At 38.9% G+C, this 9,766-nt stretch overlaps 1 protein-coding gene across 1 annotated transcript; it reads right to left on the reverse strand.

Annotated features, from left to right (window-relative positions):
- Nucleotides 1–522: 522 nt before the first annotated feature.
- Nucleotides 523–1,517, reverse strand: LOC139740570 (uncharacterized). The gene has a single exon (XM_071651159.1). It carries the CDS (start codon nucleotides 1,447–1,449, stop codon nucleotides 523–525), a length of 927 nt encoding a protein of 308 aa, XP_071507260.1. The 5' UTR covers nucleotides 1,450–1,517.
- Nucleotides 1,518–9,766: the final 8,249 nt, after the last annotated feature.

Below are 9,766 nucleotides of genomic sequence, written 5' to 3' on the forward strand. Positions count from 1 at the left end.
CCTGTCTAACCTTATACATTGATAGCCTGGAATATCTACTTCAATATCAGAGATCGTGTCGTCCAGTCTGGTTTCGCATAATGACATTACGTGAATTTTCTCATTGCTTACAATGTGACGAATCTCGTCAATATTCTTTGTTAAAGAACAAATATTAAGACGAGCAATATTAAATCCAGGTAATGAGCGAATTTTATCAAATATATTCTTGGCATTACCATAATCATATTTACTGTGTAATGATACACCATCTGAGTTATCTTCAACTTCTGTTGATGGAATAAATCGAGGAAGTTCTTGAAAAATACACTTGTCGCAAACCCAATCTACCTCGGAATTAAATACATCTCGAGATGCTCTCGAACATTTTAAGTGACTCCATTTATCACACGATACACATAAATTAGCGTTTTGATCCCATTTCACATCTCTGCGGCAACTTATACATGGGTATTTGACATTATAAGGCATATTATATATATTACTATACATTTGATACACAAAAAATACTAACGATCAGTCTCACATATTTTCGATGTCCAGTGCAGATGAGATTCTGACTCGCTTGGCGTCTTTGTTGAGGGCGAAAATTATGCCGTCTTGTGTCCAGCAGGTCTTCGCCTTTCTGCTATTGACAAGCTTCCTGTAAAGTGCGGCTCGGCTAGCAGTTAGGTCCTCTCTGATGAAGATCTTGGGTCCTTGTATGTCCCTCAGTCGAGTGCGGGCTTTGTAGACATCGCTTCTCGCGTTGTAGCGGCTGAACTTGATGATAATCGTCCGAGGTCCCTTCCTTCTGGTTGTATCTGCGTACGATGAGGTTCGATCGTCAGGCGCGTTGCGATCTTCGGCGGCGCCATCCTGCCATGGACGTGGAGTTATACGATGGCTGCGGTCGATCGCATCAGGAGGTATTTGTAGGCCCATTTTGGAGTTGAAGAGATCAAGCAGCAGTTTGTCAGTGCGTTCATTTGGGTCCTCTCTGACGCCGTATACTCGCAAGCAATTTCGCCTGCTGTACTGCTCAGCATCGTCTCTGTCGTCGTTGAGTTTTTTGATGTCTCTCTGCATATCCGAGATTTTCTTTTTCATGGCGTTAAGCTCATCAGCGTGCTGTTGAAGGTCCAAGGACACAGCATTATACACTTTGGACGTCACACGCTCTTCGAGCTTCGCAGCAATCACCTCAAAAACTTCGTTGGCAATCTGTTTGACAAGGTCCGGTGAGCGCAGAGAATGCCCAATTTGGCGTTCAATGGCGTCTTTCAGCGTGCTGTCGAAGCTATGGTTGCTTGACTGACCAGCTGGAGTTGACTCCTCGTCTGAGCTCAAGTTCGATTCTTCGGCCCCGGGCTCACCGGCGGGGGTCTTGTCCCTTCGCCGGTCATTCTCTGACAACTTGCCCCTTTGGGATTTCCGAGATTTTTCTTGAGCTTTTCCACCTGTAGGCATATCGGTTTAATGAAAAACCTATATTTCGAAGAAATGTGTCCTCATCCTTAGTACTCACGTCAAAGATCTCCAGTTGAAATGTCCTCAGACTGCAGTAGTGACTCTTGCAAAATAACGGTCTCGAGCGCATGATTCACAACGCCGTTAGTTTGACTCGCCGTTAGTTTGACTGTGACGACAGTTTCACATCTACTTGCAAAATATTAGGCTGACATGATTGTTTGTCACAAATGTGTTGAGTGTTCACTTTTCTTCAACTAGGCTTACTTGGATGAATGATTATATTGTTTAACCCTATAAAGCCCAAGGGGGGGGGGGCACATTGTGCACCCCCCCCCCCCACCAGATTTTCATTCGCCAGTCCTTCGCCCTTAATCCAATTTTAACCAAATTTGGTGACTTTTCCTGAAATCTTATTCCAAACATTTTGATATAAAATTTAGCTATATTTGATATTGCTGGTTGCCATGGCAACCATAAACTGACAACCATGTCATTCAGATTTTGCGTAATTTTCGGTTCCAATTCCAATTGACAATATTATAATTTATGAAATGCGAGTTTCTTGGCTGAAATTTGCTGAAGAACCAAAATGTGAAGTAATCATAGCCCTGAAATGTTTTTTCCTATTATTTCCTTTGTTTTTCTGTGATAACGGCATAAAACAATAGATATAATAGAGATACTTGAAAATAATAGTATTTTCCAAAGATTACCGTTCTATTTTGTGTCATTTTGATTCCTTCACCCAAGTTATACCTTTAATATCACATTATCAATCTGCAAACTTAAAATTCCAATATTATGGGAATATGAGATATGATAACTATGCATCACAGGTCTCATAATGTATTTCTTTATTTTGTTATGAATAGCGCCCCCATGTGGTGACCTTGAGAAATTTCAATCATAACAAATAATGAGCTTTGACTTGCACATCACTTGTGGCAAATATGAAAAATATTGGTCTATGATAAGACATAAATACTGGGATAAAGAATCTATACAGAAAAATCATGTTTTTAGCATATTTCCTATGTATTTCTTTATATTTTGATAAATGGCGCCATCTATGGGTGACCTTGAAAAAGTTAAGTATGCGGTCATGTAGAGTATGAGTTGCTCTACCCATGTGCCAGATATGACGATGAAACATCAAACAAACAGGCCTTGGGCCTGGGAAGGGTCAAAATAGCTTGGGCTTTATATAGGGTTACGAGAGCAGGTATTTGGGGACTTGACGATTTTTACTCGATCTTTGTTTATGCATTGAGTAATTCCAAAGTATGAAGAAAAATGTAAATTCAGCATCAAATAGTATATAAAATTTTAGCATTTTGACCTGGCCTTTGACCCTTGACATTGACCTTTGACCTCATGACTGTAAAATTCTCAAAAAAAAACACTGTCAGGCAGTACATGCATACATTTGTATACGAAGTTTCATGATGATACCTTGAGACACTTCCAAGATAAGGAGGAAGATGAGAAATTAAGAATATTCACTTGACCTTTGACCTGTGACCTCATGGCCCAAAACTTTCTCTAGACAATCTTTATTAGGCAATACATGTATACACTAAGTTTCAAGAAAATATCTTGAGGCATTGCATTGATATGGGGGAGACAGTGAAATTTTGAGCATTCGACCTTGAGCATGTGCACTCAAAAGTTGATAGGCACAACTTCGCCCACTCATACACGTACATGCCAATTTTCATTCGGATACCTCGAACGGGTTTTTAGTTGCGCTGTCCAAGAAATTTATTACGGACGGACGGAAGGACGGACGAACGGTCTGAAGGACAGAAGCACAACCCGAAAACGTAATGCCTCCGACGACACTTCGTGGCGGAGGCATAAAAATGGTGCAGCCTATATATGCTTACGTAATTAGCTAAGAATTACCAAAATCAGGATTTAATTGAAAAACATATTCAAATAATGTTAGTATAGCAGATCACGAACAAAAACGATCACAATCGTGAAACGTTATATTATATATATATATATATATATATATATATATATATATATATATATATAATATGTACGTTTCCAATCTAAATGGTAGAATTGTATTAAATCTTCTTTATATGTTACAATGGAAAACATTGAGTCATATGTCCTGGACAGGAACTTATTTCTTGTAATCAGAACTTAACACTCCCTCTCGCACTGTGCAATCGTTCTGCAAGTTTCCAGTTTCTTTATTGTTCAAAACCTTGTCATAAAGGTACAAGAACACGGTAACAATCTCGAAGTTTATAAACAGCATAACATGTGTCAATATCAAACTACTACAATGAAACCTTGTTAGTATAAATAAGTGTTCAGAAAAAAAAAAAACTAAACCTGTTGACACCGAGGTAGCCCTGCTGAATCAAACATTTTCTTTTCACTTGCCTTTCCATATAGGCACAACAGGACAACTGACACAGGGTGATTTCCATGGTCCCATGGAATTCCTTATAATGAGGTTCCATTACGTTTGTCCATGATTGTTATAGTCATGGCTACTACTACTGACACTGAATACTAATTTGATATGTCGAAGAAGGGCAATTTGTCAATCAGTCGCTATCAGAACTATCACTGATATATCTTTCCACTAACATACTTTGTACCCTTGACATTTTTTACTGCTGACATGTACATGCCAAACCAGATAATCATTATCTACTTGATGGCATAGCAAATGCACAATTTGCACACACATGGTTGCCCTTTATTGTAACAGCATTTTGTTGATTTTACTATAATTTTCCTAATTGTGATTATCATCAATTGTACCATCTCACTGTAAATGCTTTCAGTATTATGGTGATGATGATGATAATGATTATCATTATCATTGTTATCATCTTCAACGTTATTTCCATCAACATTGTCATTAACAAAACCATGCCATCCTTGTGTAGAGGCATTTCCCTCTCAATAAAAGTTTTCATAATTACAGCGTACGACCATCGGCTTGTCTACACCTCAGTAGAAATAGCACAATGTCATACCAGTATAACATTCGTTTTACTGGGACCAAAAACTTTGGAACTCACTACCCCTGTACATTACCAGTGCCTCATCTATGAATGTATTTAAAAGCTGATTTAAGAAATACCTGTTATCAATACAATGTAGAAAGTAGGATTTGTCGGCATTCTTGATCCAGAGTGAATAAACGAGCATATTTTTTTTTATTTCGTTGTGATGTCTGTGAACCTGTACCTTGCTTACATTTTTTCTTTTTCGTCTGCATTTGTGTGTGTTTGTACATACTTTTTGTATCAATTCTATACATTTAAACTGTCCTATTGTATAAGGACATCTCAACACAAGCTCTCGGGACATGTGCTCATCAGTTCTCTGTATATCTATCGTATTCCACATAAAAGTATCCTTGCGATTGATATGATCTGAATGGAATAAATGTATTTGAACAAGTGGTAAACATTACAATATAGCATAAAATAATATTTAGCATTAACTTCCTCGCGTTGTTTCATCAAACTGCATTCGGGATATCACACATTATACAAGATGGGTCAGGCGGAAACAACTCGATCAGTGAAGTATCATACACCTAAAGTCAGGAACACCTGGCACATCTTTTATCACACATGGGAAATGTTGACCCTCACAAAGTATGTTTGAAAGGAAAAATAACACTTGCTGTCTATCTAAATCAAAATTCAGACAGTGAAAGAATACTTAAAGTTAATATGGAGAGACAACATGAAATATAGGCCTGTAATTTTGACGTTATAATTGAAACTGTGAAATTTACTTACAAAAGGTGACCTTGCTGGGAGACAATTCCAGAATCAGCAATCAGTGAGTCATCAGCAATCAAATTAATTCGAGGGACTTGACGTGATCTTAATGAATAGAGAGTGTCCTCATTTTAATACAATGGCTTTTATAAAGGAGGTAGAGTAAATAATTTGTGTCTGGTTTTGTATTACAGAGAGAATGTTGTTGCTGGATTCGATGAAACTTGACTTTTTAAAATGTTTTGTGAGCACACCACGAGGAAAATTTAGGTGTTATGATATCAGCACCTCATCTTCACACGCATATCTAACGCTGGCAACAGCGCTGTTATGTGCAAACACAATAACATATTGAAACTTTAATTTTCTTAAGAATTTTGTGATCGATTTTTTTTTTTAAAGTCTAAGATATCCTTTTGACTAACATATAAGCATCACAAACGGTACAACTGTGTCGTAGTCACACCTGATATTTATGCATAGACATCTCCTGGTAGTATGGCATTGACGCTTCGACACACTCAATGACGTCGTCGGTAAGTTGATCACGTGGTACTGGACCGGCTCCCTTTTCGCTAGGAGAGACAAAGCAGGTACTCTTCAGTGCGGCTGAGTAAAACTGCTGATGACTGTACGCGTAATGAGGTGTTGGAAGCTTCCAGCCCGGCGTCGTCGTCAATCCAGACGGTTCCCATGACAACAGAGACTCTTTGAATGGAAAGCCCACATGGTCGCACAGCGCTTTCACGATTGCTCTCGGATTCGTCGCCAGGTCGTAGGAGTCGATGACAAGGGGAGTGGAGTCTGTGTTTTTACGCACATACTGCCAGAGATCATGTTGAGCTTTGTAGATGTCCACATGCTCGTACATATGAGGGTCATTGCGGAAGACGTTTGGGTTGTCGACGTTTTCACCCCGCTCTTCGAGGATCCGAACCATAGCATTGTATACGGATGAAAAGACCCTGGTAGGATCTCGAATAAGGAACATGTGATGGAAACCAGATGGGATAAAACGACGTGCCCTCTCTGAGTAAACGCCCTGCGCCTGATCCTTCACTAAGACGTACTTGCTTTCGTCCGACTCAATCTGTCGCTTTAAATCCCCAAACCTGTTGAAAAAAAGAAGATATTAATTATATTAGATTATGCGCGCATGCACTCTTAAGTGAATTTTTCATGTATAAGGCCTACCGATTAAAAGCCCATATTCAAAATGATAACATCATTCCTAACTGATTTTTTAAATAGTTTTTTGCTTCATTAAGAACACCTTCATAGAGAGAGAGAAGTTTGTGTATCTGAGAAAAGTCGTTGTTTCCACATCTCATATTCTCTATACTGCGGTTAACGTTCTTACTGAAAGATGTGCATCTATTCTGGTACAATGTATAAAGTTCATGCGGCACCCGGCCGATATGCAGTGGTCCAGCCGTATAAATCTGTAGACAAAGCCTTTAACCCTTTTTATGCCTCCGCCACAAAGTGTCGCCGGAGGCATTATGTTTTCGGGTTGTCCGTCCGTCGATCCGTCCGTCCGTCCGTCCGTCTTTCCGTCCGTAATCAGTTTTGTGGACAGCGTAACTAAAAAATCGTTTGAGGTATCCTAATGAAACTTGACATGATGTATGCATGAGTGGCGGAATTTAGCTTTGTCTATCAACTTTTGGGTGCACATGCTCAAGGTCAAGGTCAAATGCTCAAAATTTCACTATTCCCCATATCTATGTAATGCCTGAGGTATATTTTCTTGAAACTTAGTGTAAACGTGTACTACCCAATAAAGATTCTCTAGAGAGAAAATTTCGGGTAATGAGGTCAAAGGTCAAGTGAAAATGTTAAATTTCACTTTTTTTCCGTATCTCGCAAATGGTTCAGGGTATCTTCATGGAAGATTAGTAAAGCCCGCCGCACACTACACGATTTGGCCCCGATTCACCGGTCTTAAGACCTTAAGACTAGAAGTGTGACGTCACAGTCTTGCCAGTTTCTAGTCGTACGACTGGGTCTTAACGCCAGTCGTAGAGATTTGACATGTTGAATTTCTACCGACTGGTCGTGGGCTTTCAGCCATTCACAATGTAGTAAAATGCAAGCGCACGCATGTGCGCACTGCGCGCGCTTTACAGTCGGGTCGTATAGTGTGCGGTGTCCGGTCGTACGACTGGTCTTAATAAGACCAGTCTGATCGTGTAGCGTGCGGTGGCCTTAACATGCATGTACTGACTGGCAGTGATTATCTCGGGAATTTGCGTCATGGGTCATGGGTCAAAGGTCAAGTTCAACTCTTCACTATTTCCCTCATATTTATGCAATGCCGGCAGGATTTTTCTTGAAACTGAATATATACATAATGTATTACCCAATAGAGATTCTCTGGGAAATTTCTTGCTAACAGGCAAAAGGTCAAAAGGTCAAAAGTCAAGTGAAAGTGCTAAATTTCACTTCTTCATCCATTATTCGAAAGAGTCTCAAGGTATCATCATGAAACTTAGTACACATTCATGCATGTTCTAGCTGACAGTGATTCTCTCGGGAATTTTAGGGTCATACCTAGGGTCAAAGGTCAGGGTCAAAGGCCAGGTTAGAATGCTAAGATTTTACTATATCTCATACTGAAATTACACGTTTTCGCAGACCTCCGCCAAGCCAGCAACACATTTCCACCGTGGTCCCATACACGCGTCATCAGCTTCCAGCTGTGCGGCGCCTTGCCCGACCGATCGAGCAGAGCACGCGCTTTAGCACGCGTATGTATAAACCTCCAGTACTCACAAGTTCATTGACTTTAATGCCAAAAGCTAAAAAATCCTTTAGAAATCCATAACAATTCCAAGCTCACTACTAAATCATCTGTTAATCATTTGTTTCTTGTATCATTATCGACTTTTCCTGCAAATTTCATTCTAATCCGTTTACAACTTTTTGAGTTATTTTGCAAACAGACAAACCAACGCCGATGATAAGGGTGGTATTCTGGAATCCTTCCTAAGAAGATTTTTCCTCCTAAGTCAGGATTTCTTTTTTCTTTTAGGTGAAATTCCAACGATTTTCCTAAGTTTTTTCCTAAGTTTCTTCGTAACTTTTCCTAAACTTAGGAAGAAACTTAGGAAAATGCTATGCGAATGAGGATGAATCATAGGAAGATATGCAAATTTCTGACTTAGGAAGAAGTTGGTATTCTAGAATGCACTTAGTAAAAGAATAGGAATATTACTAGGAAAGCCCCATCCCTGTCCTAAGTAGGTCCTACGTTGTTAAGATATAGGTAAGATGCAAAACATCGAAACGGGCGCTTGTCATTAACTGGGCGCAAAAAGAAACCAAAAAAAAAAGAAAAACCAAAACAAAACAAAACAAAACTTTATGCTATGAAACATCGGACATGCCGCGCACAAAGCGTGAGCATACACAACACGTGTATTTAACCATGTGTCATAATAATATTCGATTGGCACTGGTTAATTGGTTCCTTATGATACATTTCGTATCCTCTTAAGATGGAACAATGGGCGGGTTTAAGGTTGACCAAGGTTGGTATTTTGACAATCTTCCAAAGTTTCTTCTTCATTTCAGTCAGAAAGTTAGGAAGTGCCTGGGAAAGGCAGACTGTGTATTCTGAAATTTCTTCCTAGGAGCTTCCTAATGCAAATTAGGCCATCCTTATCCCCGCCCACACTGTTCTTTATCAAGCCAATATAAAATCCCTCAGGAAGAAACTTAGGAAGATTTTCAGAATAATGATTATCCTAACCTCCTTCCTTGGCGGAGGTAAAAATAATAATTTTCATGCTTAAAGGACACGTTCACCATAATATACATCTGGATTGAGTGAATACAATAATATCAGCAGAACACATCAGTGAAAGTCTGAGGAAAATCGGACAATTCGTTCAAAAGTTGAATATTTAAAGTTTCTGTGCAGTCACTGCTAGATGAGAAGACAATAGTGTATGGTGTCACATGCGTAGAACGGTAAAAGGAAAATATAATGAGAATTCCACACAATTTCATTTTTTTTAGGAAAAAAAAAGTCTACATTCCCTCAACTCGTTACTGGTAATATTATTCCCCCTGCCTTCTGAAAGAGGCAAGTCATGTGCTCTTGTATTATGCGAGAAAAATGAAAATATGTTGAATTCTCTTTGCATTTTCTTAATACCGTTCTACGCGTGTGACATCACAAGCTGTAGTACTTCTCATCCAGCGATGGCGGCATTGAAAATTCAAAAATTCATAACTTTTGTACAGATTGTCAATCTTTCACTGATGTGTTCTACTGATATTACTGCATTGTCTCAGTCCTGTTTAATGCTTATTACGTGATTTTGTGAGTGTGGGAATAAGTGAATTAGCTTAGATTTGAATCATTATAATCATTATAGTCATTGGATTTCGAAATATCACCTTGAAGATTTGCTGTCGAAAACTATCAAACAAAATTTGTTTTCCGGAATAACCTAATTCAATTTCCTCTATCACGAAACAGATATGAAACATTAGATAATCAGAAATTAAGAACAAAAAAATCTTATCTTATCATTATT

This window comes from Diadema antillarum, unplaced genomic scaffold, assembly GCF_040938485.1.
Source record: "Diadema antillarum isolate AM-2024a unplaced genomic scaffold, OU_Dant_1.0 scf00000030, whole genome shotgun sequence".
NCBI classification, from domain to species: Eukaryota; Metazoa; Echinodermata; class Echinoidea; order Diadematoida; family Diadematidae; genus Diadema; species Diadema antillarum.

Excerpts from the sequence above, each read along its gene's own strand:
- LOC139740570 (XM_071651159.1), bottom strand. The coding sequence starts at position 1,449 with ATGCCTACAGGTGGAAAAGCTCAAGAAAAATCTCGGAAATCCCAAAGG.